Here is a 20,575-nt window from a genome sequence, read left to right on the forward strand (position 1 = left end):
CTACGTAAAAGAATAAATGGACACAAATCAGATGTTAAGAATTATAACATTCATAAACCAGTTGGAGAACACTTCAATCTCTCTGGTCACGCAATCACAGACATGAGGGTCGCTATCTTACAGCAAAAAAACTTCAAATCCAGACTCCAGCGAGAAACTGCTGAATTGGAATTCATTTGCAAATTGGATACTATTAATTTGGGCTTGAATAGAGACTGGGAGTGGCTAAGTCATTATGCAAGGTAGCCTATCTCCCCTTGTTTTTTTCCTACAACCCCCCCCCCCCCCCAAGACGTTCTGGTTAAACTTGGATTATTGCTGTGCACATTGTAAGATGAGCTATTGCCAGCAGGAGAGTGAGTTTGTGTGTGTGGTTTTTGGAGGGGGTGTGTGTGTGGGGGGGGGGGTGAGAAAACCTGGATTAGTGCTGGAAATGACCCACCTTGATTATCATGCGCATTATAAAGAGAGGTTTCAAAGAGGGATGGGCTATTACCAGCAGGAGAGTGAGTTTGTATGTGTGTCTGTGTCTGTGTGTGTGTGTGGGGGGGGAAGAGTGAGAAAACCTTGATTTGTGCTGGAAATGGCCTTCCTTGATGATCACTTGATGATCACTTTAGATAAGCTGTTAGCAGCAGGACAGTGGGGTGGGAGGAAGTTTTGTTTCATGGTCTCTGTGTGTATATAATGTCTTCTGCAGTTTCCACGATATGCTATGCATCCGATGAAGTGAGCTGTAGCTCACGAAAGCTCATGCTCAAATAAACTGGTTAGTCTCTAAGGTGCCACAAGTACTCCTTTTCTTTTTTCTTTTTACGAATACAGACTAACACGGCTGTTACTCTGAAACCTGTCATTTAGGAAAATGTTACAGCACTCACATTGAATTAGGGAGGTAAAAGAGCAAAGAGTTGGATAGAAAAGACTGATTTATTGGTGGATCTGATTTACAATATCAGTAATGCAACAGTTCAACAAAAAAAAGTCAGTTAATTAACCTGCTAGCTCTATTCTCATATTTATAGGAAAGATTTATGTCCTTCCATCTTTTATGTTAAGAAAGGGTACTTCCTTCCCTCTTTATTTCTCTGGAATAGGCCAAACATTTTTCAAACTACTAGCTGGTTGTAAAAATGATTCTTTGGCTTTTAACTAGAGGAAATGTGATTATCAACACAAACACACACACACACACAGAGCTTTTCACACAAGCGTCCTGCACAGTATGATTTCATTTTTTCCTCCCACAGAGAGAACAACAAAATTCTGTTTTGTAAGTCATAATATACATAATGTTATAGCTACAGTAACAGTGGTATCCCTAATGAAATCACTAATGTACAAGTCTGCCTATTCTTTCCTGGACACATCATAAGCATTTCTACTACTGTGCATTAGAGAACAGACCCTCCTGGGCTACTGAACCAAAGAGTCAGACAGTGTTTAATATTCTTTTATGCACAGGCAGGTAATCCGCTTTGCCACTGACTTGCTTTGTGATCTTGGGGAAATCACTTGACTTCTGTGTCCCAGTTCCCCTATCTGTAAAATGGGGATAATAATGCTTACTTCAACATAATTAAGCACTTTAAGATATCTGGAATTAAAAAGCTCCTTAAGCGTTAAATATTATTATTAATTAAAAACACTTTGAACCTATTAGGTTAGTTATGTTTGAGCCTCTCACTGCTTCTCTCTTCATATAGTTATGAATGACGAGGAAAAAGCAAATAATTTAACATGGAACTCAACATTATTTATGCTACTTCACCCATCATTTTGCCCAGTTTTATATTCAAGTCTATCATTTTATCGACCTTAAAACATCAGCTCACACACAAAAAAAGGGGCATTTAAATGACAATCTTGAAAAATCTCATAATGGCCATAGCTCAGAGGAATTAGTGAATGACACTTTTTTTAAAATCAAAAGTTATGAGCTGGACAAAACCTGCTGTATTCTTACTTTCCAATGTCATTTAAAGATTCAGTAGTGGTCACATATCTGTGATGTATTAGAGGCATTTAAAAACTGAGCTTGTTTAAACATACTTCTATCATGAACTGCCCCCTGCACTAAAAGTATACAGAAAATATAGAAAAAAGAAATTTGCTGTTAAATTCTCAACTTCACTTAAATACACACACACACACACACACACACACACACAAAGACTGGAAGCTGGTGATTATAGGACCAGAACTAGAATCTGACATAAAGAATATGCCCAAGCTAAGCACACATTGTATACATTTACCAAGTAATTGAAAGGAAAGAAGCCCATGATGGCAATAATCTACAATTGAGGCTGATACCTCAGTGTGCTCCTCTCAGCAACTAAAAGCTCAACAGACAAAATAAGGGAGACGGAACAATGATCTGTTCTCATTTAGTGAGAGCTCTCAGTATGTTCAGTATGGTATTAAACTACAAAACCAGAGAAAAAATCAGTGCCTGTCCCCAAATTAGTCAGACAGTACAGTCCAGGCACACAACACACAGGACAATCAGTAGTATTTCTTTCTATATAGTGTAGTGTATGCATACTACACAGATGGTGTAAAGGTTTTGTCGTCTTGAACATAGGACAGCCGTGCTAGTCACAAGCAGGGAAGTCACAAATGAGTTGAGTGGTTCACCCCAGTCAAGTGCCAATACTATGTTACACCACACCAACACACATTCTATCATTTATGTATCATAAAAAACACTCTTGAATTTAGAGTTTTTAATTATTTTGAGACCATTTTCGCTCTCTTTCCACTGGAACAACTAGATTCCCTTAGTATCATGAGTCCCACTTTACAGGCCTCTGAAGAAGAAGAATATTATAACTAATACTTTTAATACACCTTTAAAAGTGACCTAAGGTAGCTTGTCTATACAAAAAATCATCACAGTCTGGTATTTCAGGACATTCCTGGGGTAGATTCAAACAGTGTTCATCCCATTGGAAAGCAAAGAAAATCCCCTTTTCCAGTGGTATAAAGCTCCCACTTTTAAACCAACACAGAGCCACTGATTGTCAGCTCTCAAGCCTGTCATTGGTACAGGACTAACTATTACCCATCCTGGGCTTCAGATTACAGCAATTTACAGGGGAAATTCCACATCATGGGGGAAGGAAGGAAGGAAAATTCCTAAGGTGAGGGCTATTTGAAGCTACTCAGGGGTAAAGATTGTTATAAGAAGTTCCTGGAGAGGGATTTATGGACAGAGGACTCACTCAGCCCCAATGAATAAACTATGCTCATGTGATAGAATAAGAGCTTTAATATGGTCATTTTAGAATTGTAAATGATTGGGGTTAGTGCCGTAATACCTTCTTTGTTTGTGAAAAATTAAGCCTTAAGTAAGATTTGGTTTTTTTAATCCCAAGAGGCACAAAGAGCAAGAACACTTACCAGGATGTCCCATTGTCTCTGCTTTCTATGTCTGTAAACCCAGAGTCCAAAAACATATCTTTGTAGATTCGTCCCACCAGGCAGTACATATCTGAAGCTACCTGAGTTTCATGTTGTACCAGGGGTATCATAATTTCTAAAGCTTTCTGTCTGTCTCCAGGTAGATTTCGCCTATTAAAAAAATACATAGATGAATATTTCCACTTAAAACCACTAGAGTAGAAGGTAAGAACTTCCCAAGATTTTCTTACACTGCATTAATACGCACATACACTTTTGGCTGGTGAAACATCTCTCAGAACCAGGCCATGGACCTTTTCCCCTTTAGGGAGGGCCACTTTTTTGTGCCATTTTATAAACTCTCTCCAACAACGTACCACGTTGAGCCAGCTATTATTTTATGAGAAAAAACAAAACAAATAAAACCCCAGCAGCAGTTCTCAGGTTGCATGATAAGAAACACTAAGCACGTGCATGCTCTTTAATATATTAGGAGGAAAACAATGATTTTTAATTTGGATTGTAAGGTCTCTTCCCCTCCTCTATCTTTTGAGCATAAAATGAATTCCCAAAACACATCAAATTCCCAGGAAAATAAAAATAAAAGGCCTATGGGAGTAATATAAGCCACAAGAAAAATATTCCCTATGAGAACACAACATACTGTGAGCATTAGCTACTTCCTGATGACTCATGATTTGGATACTAATCTTCACTATCAAAGTTTTATAATTTGTTTAAATATGACTTAATTCTGCAATGAAATAGCAAAATGGTTCATTTCTCAGCACAGAATATTCTCAGTCTTCTTTGGTTTTGCCCATTTGTTTGTTTTTTGGAGAACTGTGTAGATGACTAGGTTTACAGGGTCCAGCCTCAGTACAGGGGGCTGGACATGACGACCTCTTGAGGTCCCCTCCAGCCCTACATTTCTATGATTCTATGATGCTTCCATTAAAGTCAACTGGCAAAAATCCCATAGGCTTCAATACGAGCAGGACTGGCACCAACATAAAACAAACGCTACTTAAATGGAGATGTAATAAGGGAATATTCTTGCATTTGTGAATTGTATCCTGACTTTGAATCTGCATGGTTGGGATTTGCATCAAACATAAGAGATCAATACAGGGAAGCAGATCATACTTTCAGTTACATCACAGGTTAACTTTTAACTACAAATGCAACTGAGTCTGAAGAAAAGCAGGTGCAGATCAGAACAGTTAGACTGCTTCAGCAGTCTGTTAACTAAAGAATCATGCAAATTTTTTTTTTTTAAAGACTTTCACCACTAGGATGGGAATTTTGCTCAAGTAAGAAATTAGGCCCACAAAGAACACCAAGGAAAAAAAGCATTGTGGACTTTCAAGTACAACGGGTCACATTCATGCAACCCACATCACTCCCAAGTTTTGCCTGGATTTCTAAATAAGAACTTATTGCAAGCGACCTTCAAAATATTGTTCTCACATCGGAGAGATATTTCTTAAAAGCCACATACATCACAGAGCTCTGTTTTCTCAATGTTAGAAGTTTAGGGACTAAGGACTTTGGGCTTGTGAACAGAACTTAAAAATGGATTGGGTTAGTTCAAAACTAACAAGTTTCTCTCTCTTTAAGCTAATTACTTGGACTGTATTATTTTTTTAAGGCCAAAGCAGGTGTTGAATGGCTTCTCAAAACTGCATCAGCTAAAGCTGCAAAAACAAAACAAATATAAAAATACATCAACAATCATTTTTCACACAAGCTCCCTTTCTATAGCAGCTGTGCAAACTCCTGATAAGGTGAGCTAGCCAAAAAGCACATTGTCCCTGCAATGCAAACCACTGACTTGAAGCAACTGTCAAGCTACTTAGTATAGCACTGGACACCAAATCTGCTTCCTCCATGGTACTCACAAGAGCTCATGAAATGAGGCTGAAAAAGAAAGCTACACAGCAGGATATGTTTAAATTAAACAGAACGAAGTGATCTCTAAGTGATCAAAGAGGAAAATATACCTGCAAAACAATGAACTGCATTTCAGCAGATTTCTGGAGCACACAAAAACAGTAGGCTATACCCCACTCTGCACTCAGCCAACCTATACAATTCTATCAGCCTGGTAAGAAAGCAAACAAAAAAACTCTGTTCTGTGCACAGGAACTACAGAGATGCTCCACCTCCCAAGCACCCCTATTCCAAATTTCAGCCGACCTGTCTCCCCCTTCATTTGGGTCAGCCAGACTGGGTACACTGTCATAGCTCTATGGCTGTTGTAAACTCCATAAGTGGTTCCAGGATGGAACAGCAATTGGTTTCCCTTTTTTGTGTTGTGCAGACTCTCCCATCCCTGCTTACTGCTGATGAGCAGCTGGAGGCTCCTGTCTCTGACTGATGGTTGTAGACCCTCTATGTCTCCATTGCTGTTTTGACCAGTCAGCAGTAGGACTTAACCAATTGTTGAGAGTCTTCCTCATCCCATCTTCTCTTGATCACCACTGGTGTGAAGAGAAAAGGGGGGTGTGTTTGGCTGAGCTCCGTTTTATAACTGTTCACTCTCAGAGTGGGAACTGGGCTGGATAACCCCACCCCCATGCCAGATTGGGCTACAACAGGCCAGAGCGGCTGCGCAAGGCAGCAGCCAATCAGGGAGGGCCTGTTAAGAGAGCCAATCAGGGTCAGTATTACAGCCAGCCAATCAGGGCTAGGCTAGGCCCTATATAAAGGCTGCCCAGGAAGAGTGCAGGCAGTCTCTCCCAGGCCTTCAGAGGGTGAAGGTCTGTTTTGTGTGTGAGGAGACTAGCACCAGGGACAGTGCAGTGCATGTGGGGGGAGCAAAAGGGAACTCCTGCCTGGTACCTGCTGGCCCTGAGAAAAAGGGCCTAGCTGGTGCAAAGGGGCTGAAGGGGAAATGGCCCAGGGAGAGAGATGGACAAAGGGAGAGAAGGAGGGCAGGCAGGAAGGCTGCTGCCAAAGGGTCCCTGAGTTGGGTCCCCCTCATTTCACTTCCACCTGGTAGTTAGGAGTGGCCATCAAGGACTGCACCAGACCCCTGCCAAAAGGGGTTAGACTTTAGGGTGTGGTTGGCCATTGTGGCTGGGGTGAAGAGAAGGACTGCTGATAGCATCAAACCCCTGGAAGCGGGTGAGACCGGAGCAGTGGGCACTGCGGGAGGGCAGTGTCCTGACGAGGATGCTGTGAGCTGGGAGCAACGTGGGTTGAGATGCCAGTCTAGGGGGACAGACAGATGGGACACCACCGGCAGAGGGTGTTCTGCATGAACTAAGCTAATTCCCAGAGTGAACAGCAGGAGGTGCTACAGTGGTGAGTCCCAACCCTGTCACAATAACCCCTCTAGATTTCAGTGGCTGGCTATTAGTCTTACCTGGTTGACTGTCCTATAACTTGGACTTCATAGCACAATGAGCAAAACCAACCATAAGAATATTTTGTGATGAGAAACGAACCATTTTATGCTTTCATTGCTCTCCTCAGATAGAGGTCTCCACTGTGTTTTTCCTTTCGTTCTTTCTTCCACAATCCATGCCCTCCTAAAAACCTGGTTTGTGTCTGACTAATTCTGACAAAGAGCTGCTCTACTCCTTCTTAATAGCAACCAACACTTAACACCTCATTTCTAGACTAGACGTGAAGGATGCTGTTTCTTCTACAGTCAACACCATTGCTACTTGCACAAATATTAAGTAACACTTCCAGAAATCTCTCTCAATCACCACTCAGACTAGGCTTACAAGAAACACCTCATAACATGAATCTCCCAAAAGGGAGAATGTTAACACTGTGCATGAACAGAACCACCCTCACTGACTTAAGCACACACACTAAAGTGAGACCATAGTCATGGCTACCGCTGATTTTGAATTTACAGTTGAATTTACAATCTGGAGAAAGAAAAGAGGTGAAATTAGATCTGAACACCTTTCTAGCTACTGTGCAAAAAACCTATATGTCAGATACCTTCTAAGGCCCTATCCTGCAATCAGAACTGCAAAGGTAGATCCTAACATTCTGTGTGGAGTCCCATTACAGTCAGTGGAGTGTGCATGGCCATAAGGGTCTGCCTGAGAGGATTATATTCAAAATGTAGAACAAAATTTCCAAAAGCACCTAAGTGACTTAGGAGCATAAGTACCATATTCAAAAATGTCTTAGATGCTTCTGAAAATGTTACCTGTGGGGTCAAAATTACTATTTATTTATAAAGCACCATGGGCATGACAATCCAGGCATCTGAAGAAGTGGGATTTTTACCCATGAAAGCTTATGCCCAAATAAATCTGTTAGCCTTTAAGGTGCCACCGGACTTCTGGTTGTTTTTGTGGATACAGAATAACACAGCTACCCCTCTGATAATAGGTGTGCATAGCGCTTTTGTATGATAGCTAGAAAGAGCCTGGATCTTTTCCTTAGGCTGAACAATGTGAGATAATTCATTTTGTAGGAAATGAATGTTACTAATTTTTCAGCTTGTCACCTGTAATATCTTCTCACAATAATTTTAATAGATGCACAGTTCTGAATCTCTTTGATGGGGAATATATTATGTTCATATATATATATGAATATATGATGCTCCTTTTTCTCTGATAATAAAGGCTGATCTTAGCCTTTATTGTTATGAGAGTTTCTATATTTCATGTGAGATGGCCTAACTCCGTTCTCATGGAAGTCAATGGTACAACTCCCACTGACCTGAATGACAGCAGAGCAAGGGTGCAGAGTTGCTTGCTGAGCTCTTTTGAAAATCCCATTTTAAAGTCTTGTTCAGTGGCCAGTATTTTTCTGGATTGTCATGCAAAAAATCAGAGTTTCCTGCTTAACTTGTAAAAGCCATATATAGCCCAGCATATGGCACATTATGTATGTGCTAGCAAACCATGGGAAGGAGATGAAAAGACATTTTTTAAAATGAACTAAATCTTCTGTCCTTTTGCTTTGCTTAAGGTGACAGGAGGGTTTACTTTTTGCACCACATTAGGATCACTTATCCTTCTGTCCCCTGACATCGGAATAGATAATATTTAGACGCGAGGCTGTCTAAACCAGTGGGATTGCTGCCACGCTGTACCTCCAGCACCCTGACAAAATTAGGCTGGTTATTAATTTGAATGCATTTTATGGAACATTTATTTGGCCTTTGTCCCACCTCATATTTTCTGTGTGCACAAAATCAGGTGTGGAAAGCAAAGTTAAATACTGATTTACACACATGGTAAGATAAACTGAACTTCCACACTGAAGAAGGAAGGGTGAAATGGAATTTGAGGGCACAGAAGGGGAAGGAAACTTAGTTGGGGATGAAATTCAGAGCCCTGAAAATGCTTCCGTGCAATACATGGGACTAAAACCTGTTTGAGAAGATTCCAGAAGGGGATCTTACAATGGGATCACCATGCTCTGTGGAGAGTTTGAAGTAACACAATAAATCAGATTATTATTTCACAGAGGAGAGAAATTATTCTTACCTGTTTAGTGCAAATGCATAATGAAACTTCACATGGTGATGGGAGGCCAAGTCAAAGGTAGGCAGCTTTTCTAAAGTTTCCACCAATTTCACAATGGAATCATAATCCTTCCAAGAGAAGGGGAGAATAATGAAGTTGTAAGTGCTTGCTGCCAGAAATGTCTATATAAACTCTGCTTGTAAATTATGGATTTGGAATTTCATGCAGAGAGATCTATTATGAATTGATAATGGGCTTTATGGATTTCAATTTCTTCAGTCTCATGTTATGATTGGCATCATACTCCACCTCTTATTATAAAGGAATATGAAACTAAATGTGAAAATCAGTGCAGTCATTTCTGCTGCACTACATAAATATAGATTCATATATTCTTCCATGGAACTAGAGCTTTTAGCATTTATGTCCCACTGCTGTGAAATTGGTTTTAAAGGGTGAATCTGTATTATCTTTCACATTAAGACAGACATATTATGCAGTTAATTGTTTGAATTATCAAGTACCCTGGGGCTCTTAGTGCAGGTTACTGTATAATTGAATTTAATTATTATTCATCCCTCAATCTTTTAAAGTCTTAATACACCAGCTTTTACAGAGGCTCGTGAACTTAAGAGATAGTATCACTTCATCTACAGATATAAATTTTAAAACCATCCTTAACCTATGATCAAACAAATTAATTGTAAAGAAACAACATATATAATACAACAAGCAGTCTGTTATTAACCTTTGCCAAGTGAGTTGATGCACACACGAACTTCAAAATAAAGCTACAAAGCATCAGTCAAAATCAGTTTTGTTTCATTAATTTCAATAGTGTCTATAATGCATGTAACAAGCACTGTTTTATTAATGAACCAGTTGCTTACCACACTCTGTAAAAACACCATGCCTTTTACAATGCAGAAGAAAAATAATTGAAAACATATTTCTGAACAGCAAGGTCATACCTGAATGTCTCTGTAGGACAGCAGCAAATTTATTACGATGTCCGCAGACAAGAGTTCAATATTATCCACTCGCTGTCGTATCCTTGCCAGTTCTGCAGCTAGCTCTTTGCCTGTGTACAGGTTGCGGGCCTTCCTGATATCATTAAGAATGGACTCCCGGAAATACTGGCTACAATTAAACACCTTGTTTTAGACATTTGGGGCAAGGACCGTCTTATGTTATGTGTTTGTGCAGTATCTTAGTACAGTGGGGCCCTAACTTATAATACAATACAAATAAATAAAATATTTTAAATAGTTAAAACAATAGTTTTAAAAAATAGTTACTTTCATTCAATTCAAATTATTCCATGAAAAATGCTATAGGATTTTAAAGAGGGAGCAGGATGTCACATCTCCCTGAAAGAAAATTTGTTAGTCTCTAAGGTGCCACAAGTACTCCTTTTCTTTTTGCGGATACAGACTAACACGGCTGTTACTCTGAAACCTCTCCCTGAGGAAACCTACCACCAATATCGAAATCATCCATAAAAACGTGGTTTTTTTTATGGGAGGATATAAGAGGAGATCTTACCTTGAACTGGCCTGTGCCACCTTCAAGAGTTGAATGAAGCGATCCACCAAAGGTAAACATATTGGCCCAAGGAGCAATTCAAAACTGGGCTGCATTAGCTCTGTTAATCCCTTCATAAAACTGCTATCACAGCAGTACACTTTATTATGTGGGGTTACCATATATGGAACAAATATGTAGTTACCAGTGCACATCTGTGAAAACAAGATGCAATAGTTAAGACAGTTGTTTCATCTATAGGTCTTAAGTTAGAAATAGTTAATTGCAAAGAGTGAAATTCTGGCCCTACTGAAGTCAATGGGAATTCTGCCATTGACTTCAGCAGGGTCAGGGTTTCTCCTAAATGGTTTAGGATTATGCGGTTTAATTTTTAGCTGGAATATGAGGACCACCTGAATTATATTTTTTCATTTCTGAATTGTTTTCATAAAACGGGTCATTTTTAAGGGCTTTGCTCTCATCCTACAATAGTCAGCATATTAGCTTAAAAGAAAGATGCTTCTAACTACTTTAGTCGCCTGACAGCCTGTCCCATGCATCCCAGACTGTCAGCTTAATTCTAAAGTGGAGAGCGAGATGGATTGTTTTCAAAAAGATGTATATTGAAAGGGTAGCAATATAACCCTCTGAGGATTTGGTACACAGTTTAAGTCAGCCCCATAGATGTTACAAGCCATGAACATTGTAAGTCATTTGCATTATCTTGAGATAATTATGTGAAGATAACCCTCCTGTGGACTGAAAAATTACTAAAATAGTTAAGCACATTAAGCTTTTAACATCAAGAATTAAAATTTCCTTCAGCATTGCAAACCTCATTTGCCAGCAGTGCCTATAAGCATATGTATGTTTAAGAAAGAGTTATTGCATTCTAGAAACAGCAGCTCTATATGGGCATCCACATACTGTATCTAAATATATCTATGGATGAAAGCTACTTTTCATTAGGCTCGTCTAAATTTGCCTTCCAAGTTGAGAAGGAAGCTCCTTATAGTAATACCAGTATGCAGAGTGTGTACTGTATGCCAGGGGTTCTCAACTTTTTTCTTTCTAGGTCCCCCTCAACATGCTATAAAACCTCCAGGACCCAGCAGGGGCCATTAGGGGGTGGGACTCAGGGTCCGGGCCGGAGGGGACACCCTTGGGCATAGGCATAATTTGACTTCTATTTTGGGGGGGCAAGGGAGGGCAGGCCTCTGGCCAGATTCCACATGGTGGGGCCCAGGGAGGGCATGCCACCTCCACCACCTGACTCATCTCAGCAGACCACCCAGCCTGTCTGGGTTGTGGGAAGGGGGCACAACCAAAAATTATAACTCAAAGGTGGGGGGGCTCAGTTCAAAAAGTTTGAAAACCACTCAGGGTGCAGGGGGGCTATCTAGGGACTATGTATGGGCAGGGGCGTAGCTCAGGGCACAAGGAGCAGTTGGTAGGGGCTGGGTACAGGCAGGAGGTAGCTCAGGGTGCAGGGAGGGGTTAGCTAGAGGCTGTGTGTGCTGGGAGGCCTCCCTCTGCGGTGGCTGCTCCCCAAGGGCTCTGCCGGCCCAGGAGCCAGGTCCCCCCCGTCCAGGCAGCTCTTAACGGCTGCATGAGCAGTCAAGGGGGGCTGTAAGCTGAGGAGTAGCCGCAACCCCAGGCACCAGCAGCAGATGGCAGGGGGGGTTAATGACACAGCTGCCTGCTCCATGGCGCCCCAGCCAGAGGAGCAGCTGCTGCACACTACCAGGCTCTGACTTCCCACCTATGACCTGGCCAGAGGGCAGGGCCTAAGGGGGGCTGAAGGAGAGGAGGAGGGGGGTGGAGCTGCCCCACTCTGGGTAAGGCACTGCAGTTTGCATGGAGCAACACACTTGTGCCCACCTCCCAAGTTTGCCATGGGCTCAGGGCTTCAGCCCCACACCGCTCCCAGCTTCAGAGTGGGGGGGAGGGGGTACACCGGGGCTCCTGGCTTCAGACATGTGTCACTCCCAGCTTCAGACCCAGGGGAGAGGGGTGCCAGGGGTCAGGGTACCTGAGGGGTTTCAGCCATGGGGGCCTATGGCCCCCCTGAAAGGGCTCATGCACAGACCCCCAGGGAGCCATGGACCCCCAGTTGAGAACTACTGCTGTATGCCACATGCACCAAAAGAACATGTGTGCATAGATAAACATGTTGAATGTCTGCATTTCTGAAAGAACATGCAGGGACTCCAATGGGACCAGGATTTCACTCCAAGTTTGTATTCCTTTAACTAGTGAATTGGACATCAAAGCAGCAGGGCCACCTTTAGGAAGTAAACTGCATGGGTTCCTGCAATTTTGTGCCTCAAATTCTTTCCAAGGTTTAGTGGCTCACAGGCCAGCCCACTCTCCTTCAACAGTGGAAGGAAAGGAGATGTCAGCTCACATATACCCTCTCTGGCAAAACGGGCCCCATGCTGTAAAACAATGATGAAAGCTCAATTTTCATGGGTTCATAGATTCCAAACCTAGAAGAGACCATTGTGATCATCTAGTCTGACCTCCTGTAGAACAAAGGCCATAGAACTTCCTCAAAATCATGCCTAGAGCAGGTCTTTTAGAAAATATTCAATCTTGATTTTAAAATTGTCAGTGATAGAGAATCCACTATGACCGACCCTTGGTACGTTCTTCCAATGGTAAATTACTCTGTTAAAAATGTACTCTTTATTTCCAGTCTCAATTTGTCTAGCTTCAACTTCCAGCCACTGGATCGTGTCATGCCTTTCTTTGCTAGATTGAAGACCTTGTTATCAAATATTTGTTTCCCATGTAGGTACTTACAAACTGCAATCAAGTCACCCCTTAAGCTTCTCTTTGTTGAGCTAAAAGGATTGAGCTCCTTGAGTAACAGTATAAGGCATGTTTTCTAATACTTAAATGTTTCTAGTGGCTCTTCTCTGAACTTATCCAATTTATCAACATCCTTCTTGAACTGTGACACCAGAACTGGACACTATTCCAGCAATGATCACACGAGTGACCAATACAGAGGTAAAAACCGCTCTACTCCTACTCAAGATTTCCCTGTTTATGCATCCAAGGATTGCATTAGCCCTTTTGGCCACAGTGTCGCACTGGGAGCAGATGTTCAGCAGATTATCCTGGGAAGCAGTGACTGAAAAAGATTTGGGGGTCATGGTAGATCAAGCTCCCCATCCTGGCCTATATTGTTTGTTCCTAGATGTATACATTTAGTCTTACTAAAAAGCATATTATCTCGTCATAAAAGCTGGGCACAAGCAGACAACTGGCTCTGTGGATGAGGGGAAAGCGGTGGATGTGGTGTTCCTTGACTTTAGCAAAGCTTTTGACACTGTTTCCCACAGTATTCTTGCCAGGAAGTTAAACAAGTATGGGCTGGATGAATGGACTATAAGGTGGATAGAAAGTTGGCTAGATTGTCAGGCTCAACGGGTAGTGATCAATGGCTCCATGTCTAGTTGGCAGCCGGTATCAAGTGGAGTGCCCCAAGGGTCGGTCCTCGGGCCTGTTTTGTTCAATATCTTCATAAATGATCTGGAGGATGGTGTGGATTGCACCCTCAGCAAGTTTGCAGATGACCCTAAACTGGGAGGAGAGGTAGATACGCTGGAGGGTAGGGATAGGATACAGAGGGTCCTAGACAAATCAGAAGATTGGGCCAAAAAAAATCTGATGAGGTTCAACAAGGACAAGTGCAGAGTCCTGCACTTAGGATGGAAGAATCCCATGCACCGCTACAGACTAGGGACCGAATGGCTCGGCAGCAGTTCTGCAGAAAAGGACCTCAGGGTTACAGTGGACGAGAAGCTGGATATGAGTCAGTGTGCCCTTGTTGCCAAGAAGGCCAATGGCATTTTGGGATGTATATGTAGGGGCATTGCCAGCAGATCGAGGGATGTGATCGTTCCCCTCTATTCGACATTGGTGAGGCCTCATCTGGAGTACTGTGTCCAGTTTTGGGCCCCACACTACAAGAAGGATGTGGAAAAATTGGAAAGAGTCCAGCAGAGGGCAACAAAAATGATTAGGGGACTGGAACACATGACTTATGAGGAGAGGCTGAGGGAACTGAGATTGTTTAGTCTGCGGAAGAGAAGAATGAGGGGGGATTTGATAGCTGCTTTCAACTACCTGAAAGGGGGTTCCAAAGAGGATGGATCTAGACTGTTCTCAGTGGTAGCTGATGACAGAACAAGGAGTGATGGTCTCAGATTGCAGTGGGGGAGGTTTAGGTTGGATATTAGGAAAAACTTTTTCACTAGGAGGGTGGTGAAACACTGGAATGCATTGCCTAGGGAGGTGGTGGAATCTCCTTCCTTAGATATTTTTAAGGTCCAGCTTGACAAAGCCCTGGCTGGGATGATTTAGTTGGGGATTGGTCCTGCTTTGAGCAGGGTGTTGGACTAGATGACCTCCTGAGTTCCCTTTCAACCCTGATATTCTATGATTCTGATTCCCAAAACTTTCAAACTCAGGAGCCTAAGTTACACCCACCAACCAAATGTGCACACATGCAATATGAATTGTACACAACATGTATTTCTGCATGCAAAACTGGTTTCTGAACATTAAATTGCTGGTGTTACCTGTATAAATCTGTTTTGTGTACACAAACTCTCTGGTTTGTAAATGCAGTTTAGGAAATTATTTTTGAAAATTTAGCCCATTATATTGAGAAATAGCATGAGGCAGATGGTATGATGGTGGTGGACTCTAGAAAACCGTGAGAGAGGCTGACCGTCTAGGCTGGGCTGCTGAAAAAGTATCCAGTGCCTTAGTAGACATTATTATTAGTACTAAGTATTTTCCAGTTGGGGTCATACTGTGCGAGGCACTGCACAAACACAGTCCGAGACAGGCCTTAGCCCAAGCAGTTTACAATCTAAATAGACCAGAGAGACAAAAGAGGGGAGGGGGAAACAGACATACACAGGTGAGTTCAGTGCTGAACCAGGAGTCCTCCCAGACCAATAGGCTAACAACCAGACCACACTGCTTTCTAGGATTATTATCTCTATTAAACAAAGAATGAAGGTACAGAGCGATAAAGTGATTTGCCCAAGGTCACACAAGAAGTCAGTGGCAGAAGCTCTCCTGAATTATGATCCAATATCTGAACCACATGATCATTCTTACTCTCAACATCCAGCACTGTTCCTTCTGTAAAACAAAATTTAGCAAATAGATTTTTTTTCCCTACTTTTTTGCCCTTTATTTACAATCTTAAACTAAGTGACCTTCTAGGCAGTCTGGAAATATAACTTTTAGTCTCAGACTTGCTAAGTACAAAGTTTAAATGCGCTTAGTGAAAGTTGCACCCAATTCAGATGGCTTGTGCAAGGCCCCAAGCTCCACTTCTGAGCCTAACTCAGAGCCTGAGAGGGGTTATGTGATGTGTAGGGTTTTACATGAGATGAATCTACAAACCTCCATACAACTACAAACCCCCTAGCTGAACACTTAGGTCATGATCCTGCATTTCACTGTGCATGGGCATAGCAGGTCAGTGGCACACCCATGAACACTGAATTGCAGGACCAGGGCCTTACAATATTTAATCAGCAGCAGTGGTGAGCAAAGTTTTGCAACCTAAGGGTGATGGGTCTTTATTGGGGTACCTGCATTCTGCTGCTGCTGCCTCCTCCTTGCCCCACCGAGAGGGCACCGACCACCTGCAGCAGCACCTTCTGCCCTGGAACCACAACCCTAATCCCAGACCAGTGCAGAAGGGAGGCTCAGGGATAGAGGGAGAAGGGGAGGAGTGTGCCAGACAGTAAGCCTGCCCTGCACTCACTCAGCAGCAATAGTTCCTGTCCCATGGGCTAGCTCCCCACTCTAGCCATTGTTACTTGGCACACAGGGTCACAGCGCCACTCAGGTTGGCCTGGCTGCCCCTCTGTCATGATGGAGTGGCGGCCAGGCCAAATTTGAGTGAGTGGCATTGTGCATGGGGCTACAGTGCCATGCTGAAATGCCTTGAGCAGGGAGTCACACCCAGCCCTGTGTAACAGGAGCCCCTGTTGTCAGGTGACAAGACATCACATATACACCTAAAGGTCACGGGAAGGGGGGTATCACTGTCTTGTTCCCCCTATTACCTCCACCCTGAGGAGCATCCAAGGAGTACAACAAGCAGAAGCCAAAATGGCTTTTATTCACCAGCGAGAAACAATGTAAGACACTGCACTGCAGTCATGGGTTGTGACTACGCCTTGTGCCGACGTACCCGACCCATTGTTCATCTAGCTAGGTACGGGGGAGCAGTGGAGCTTCACTGGCATCCTGGATAATTACTCAGGTGGCTGAAGCCTGAGCTGCTGCAGCTTCACTGCTACCAGTACAAGAGCTACAATCGCACCCAGCGACTGCAGTGCAAACATACCCATAATGCTAATGGATGTACCCTCTTGGAAAGGTGGGGTGCTTTAGCCCAACCGCCATATGCACAAATGAAGAGAGGAAAAGAGGTTAGCCAGGTATAATAGTTAACCTTCCCTCCCTCGGCTCCAGTTATGGGATAAGGAAAGGCAGCAACTGGCCTACAGCCAACACAGGAAGTGAAGGTACATCCTACTTCTAATTAACTGTCTTTTCTTAGGAGGAGTGTTAGGGAGACAGAACTAGCAGAAAGGCTTATGTGGCTGGTGATTTATTCTTAGGGTATTTTACTTCCTGATGCTTATTCAGAAAATTAAAAAAAAAACAAATAAAACTGTGACTAGCTTGTGGGGAAGATTTTGAGACCTCTGGGACATTGTCAAGAGGAGTTCTTAAATAAAAAACAACACTGGAAAAGGATGTTTTTCAGCTTTTGAAACCCACAAAACTCAAAAGCTCATTCTGGTATGATTCTTGGATCACCTCCAGAAACAGAATACTAACCCCTTCATAACCCTACAAACAGGAAAGCTGCTCTTTCTTTAGTGTATCTGAGTGCTTTTCATTCATTTTTGATCAACAGTTCTTGAGAACCCAATCCTGAATTTACTTTTTTGCACGAATATAATTTTTAATGGAATAATAAAGCAAGCAAACTTATAGTCTCACACATTTTTTCCTGTTAAAACACAAACAAAAAAAAAGCAACTGCTCAACTTGCACTGCCTGAAATGAAATATAAATTTACTTTCTGGCCCTCAAGAAAGCAGCAAGCAAAGAACACAGAAAATTGTTAGACCTGAAGAAGAGCTCTGTGTAAGCTCAAAAGCTTCTCTCTATCACCAACAGAAGTTGGTCCAATAGAAGATATTGCCTTGTCACCCGCCTTGTCACTACTGACATGAATACGACAAAAAGCCCAGTTCTCAATTACACAAGTGCCCCTTCTTTGCCACTCTGGCATTGTAAAGGAGCCTTTAAAGTGGGTAGAAATGGCACCCCGACAATACAATTGGACAAAAATTCCATTTTCCAATCAGAGAGGCAAGGTGGGTGAGGTAAAATCTTTTATTAGACCAGCTTCTGTTGGTGAGAGAGACAAGCTTGTGAGCATACACAGAGCTCTTCTTCTGGGAAGCTTTCCAATCAGCTCTTTTTAGAATCCCATCATTACTGTAGTCAGTGGGACTACACACATACAAAGATATGCACATGCATAAATGCTTTGCTGGACTCGGGCCAAAATTTTCAGCACCTTGCAGAATCAGGCCTCTTATTAAGAGATTATCCATATTGCAGTAAAACAGGGTGTATTTCATCAAACCAGTCAGACTAATTAGAAAATGGAAGCTCTAAGAGGAGTCAGTAATATGTGAGCAAATGTTTATTGCCTAGTGACTAAACAAGTGATTCATTTTTACAAGTGTTTTAAGTGATATATTTTTATAATATCCCTTCACTCACTGAAATAGCTCACTGCCTATTACTAAACAACCTTCAAGGCTTATTCTCTGAGCATTTTTCAGGTTAAATCTAGTACCTAGAACTATGAAAACTATCAGAAGACTTTGTGTTGCTCACAGCTAGAAGTGTCTGTACCCAACACTCCTTTTTGTCTTGTTTTTTCATCCCTTTAAAAAAAAAAAAAGCCCCTACTCTGTTTCTTTTAAGATACAATAAAAGTTCCTAGTATTTACTTTAATTACGTTCTGAACGTTAGAAGTAGGAAAGCAAATCTACATTCCTTTCGTTATTCACATCATTTATAAAGCCCCTTTATCCTCCACACAGGTTATTCCTGAATAGAGGGAATGGAAGCTTGGTACAATCTGATTCAGAGATGATCATGTCGTCTTATGTGATTGAAAGCACCTCATACAATGTGGGCACTACCATGCTCTAAATAAATAAATAAATGGTTTATTCGGCATGCTGTGTGTCAGTGTAGGAATTGACATTCTAGGGAAGGGGTTAGAGGTTCCTCCCAACAAACCCACAAATTTAGGAGGATTCACTCCAGGCAAGAGGCAACTGTGCAGTTGCCTCAACCACTGTCTCCCAACCTCTCTAGGTCCCTGACCCTCTTGACAGCATAACCTCTATAGGGATCCCCTAACTATCAGCTATCTCCAGGATCACACCTGAGGAAAGGGGGAATCTGCACAGGAAGAGGAGTCTTCATTAAATTGCAATCCTTTGCCTTATGGGCTGAGAGAATCTGCTAGTGCACAGCCAACCAACACAGCCAGAACCCCTCAAATCTAGCTTTTTATTTTCATTATCTGAGGGAAAAGTTGCCAACAGTCTTGATGCTAGGAAATACTCTTCCTATGGGTTCTCACATTATGATTCACGTCAGCTTTCTGCAATTCTCCTGCTGGCTCTCTTAAGGCATAGTTATGATTATTTTAGCATTTTTGATGTAAATTTGTCAAAGACGGCAGCTCTCTGACTACACATGGTGCTGTGTGTAACAGATGGCATAACCCTAAAACAAGTTATTAAACCTGTTTTCCCAGAGAATTTTCAGTAATCAAATCAACTTTCCATGTGTTGATGTTACAATGAATACAAATACACAGTATGGGCGTTTCTACTCCCACTGAAGCGAATGGGAGCTTCGCTATTGACTTGAAAGGGGACAGAATTGGACCCAAGACTTAAAGTCAATTAAAGAGCAGGGCACATTAAAGATATCAGGAATGATCTATAAATCATGTCCCACTTTCATTCGGTGTCCAGATTTAAAGGTACATTCTCACCTTGCATCACATGTGAAATGATCACTGTGCATTTCATATGTGGACTAAGGGAAAAATAAGACCCTTAGTCTTTTTCAGCCTTTGTGTGCCACAAGTCCATATAGGAGGACTCAGTCTCTGATTTTGATGGTCTCCATTACAGATTTCCTCATAAAAGTGTCCTAGATTCTTCCAAGGAGAACCCAGGTAACAGATAAATCGGTCAACGAACTCAAAATATGAAAGAGTCAGCAAGGTTTACTGATCTAAATTCACTTTACGGAACAAATCAAAAATATCCTACTGTATTTACCCAAGATTACACCTTTCCCTTCCTTCCCTTACACTCCCTTACACACACCCTGTCTCTCTTTATATATATAATAGGTAGTGCGACCCGCTCTGTTTATTTATTTTTTAATTATATATATAAAATTAAATAAACAAACAGAGCGGGTCGCACTACCTATTATTTAGGTTACCAACCCTTCCTGTCACAATATTCTATTTTCAGGTGTTTATAACGTTGCCCATCTTTAACCATTTGTGAAGAAATTGGGCAGCTTGGGTGGGATCTAGCCCCAGCTGTTTGAGATAGAGAGAGAGAGAGAGATTTTGAAAACCTCAGCTAATAGTTGAGTTGTCCCCAAGGATAAGGCAAAGCTGTTGTTTTGAAGTGTTAATGTTCTGGTGCACCCAAACCTTGGAGCAGGGGCTTGAAATTTGGTAGGGAGTGGGCCCTTTCATTGGGGATGTGTCTGTTGCTGTTCCAGTGGGGGAAAAAACACCCACATTTGGCCAAATTATAAGCCTTTGAAAAAAATCACAATTCACTCATGCTCAGGAGAGACTTCTTAGAAGATTCCATCCTCACTGAGCAGGGTTGAGCCTCTCACAGCTCCGAGCACTGAGCAGACTGCATGCACCATCCCCACAGAGCAACTGAGCATGCTCCCTCCAAGTTCAGTTACTTGCACAGTGTGGACCTGCTCTGGGGACAAATCAGGGTTATGTAGTGAAGGAGACTGTTGTCTTTAGGACTCCTGCCTCATTTGTTGCAGAAGACGGCAG

General features: G+C 42.2%; 1 protein-coding gene across 2 annotated transcripts in view; it reads right to left on the bottom strand.

Annotated features, from left to right (window-relative positions):
- The window catches only part of MAP3K5 (mitogen-activated protein kinase kinase kinase 5), a 160,759-nt gene that overhangs the window by 73,775 nt on the left and 66,409 nt on the right, over positions 1-20,575 (bottom strand). For both annotated transcript variants that reach the window (XM_074948490.1, XM_074948489.1), the window contains 4 exons: positions 10,401-10,594; positions 9,827-9,995; positions 8,877-8,983; positions 3,406-3,576 (listed from right to left, as the gene is read on the bottom strand). In XM_074948490.1, the coding sequence (XP_074804591.1) occupies positions 3,406-3,576; positions 8,877-8,983; positions 9,827-9,995; positions 10,401-10,594 (641 nt within the window). The remainder of the gene's footprint in view (positions 1-3,405; positions 3,577-8,876; positions 8,984-9,826; positions 9,996-10,400; positions 10,595-20,575) is intronic.

Source organism: Natator depressus, chromosome 3, assembly GCF_965152275.1.
Source record: "Natator depressus isolate rNatDep1 chromosome 3, rNatDep2.hap1, whole genome shotgun sequence".
Lineage (NCBI taxonomy): Eukaryota > Metazoa > Chordata > Testudines > Cheloniidae > Natator > Natator depressus.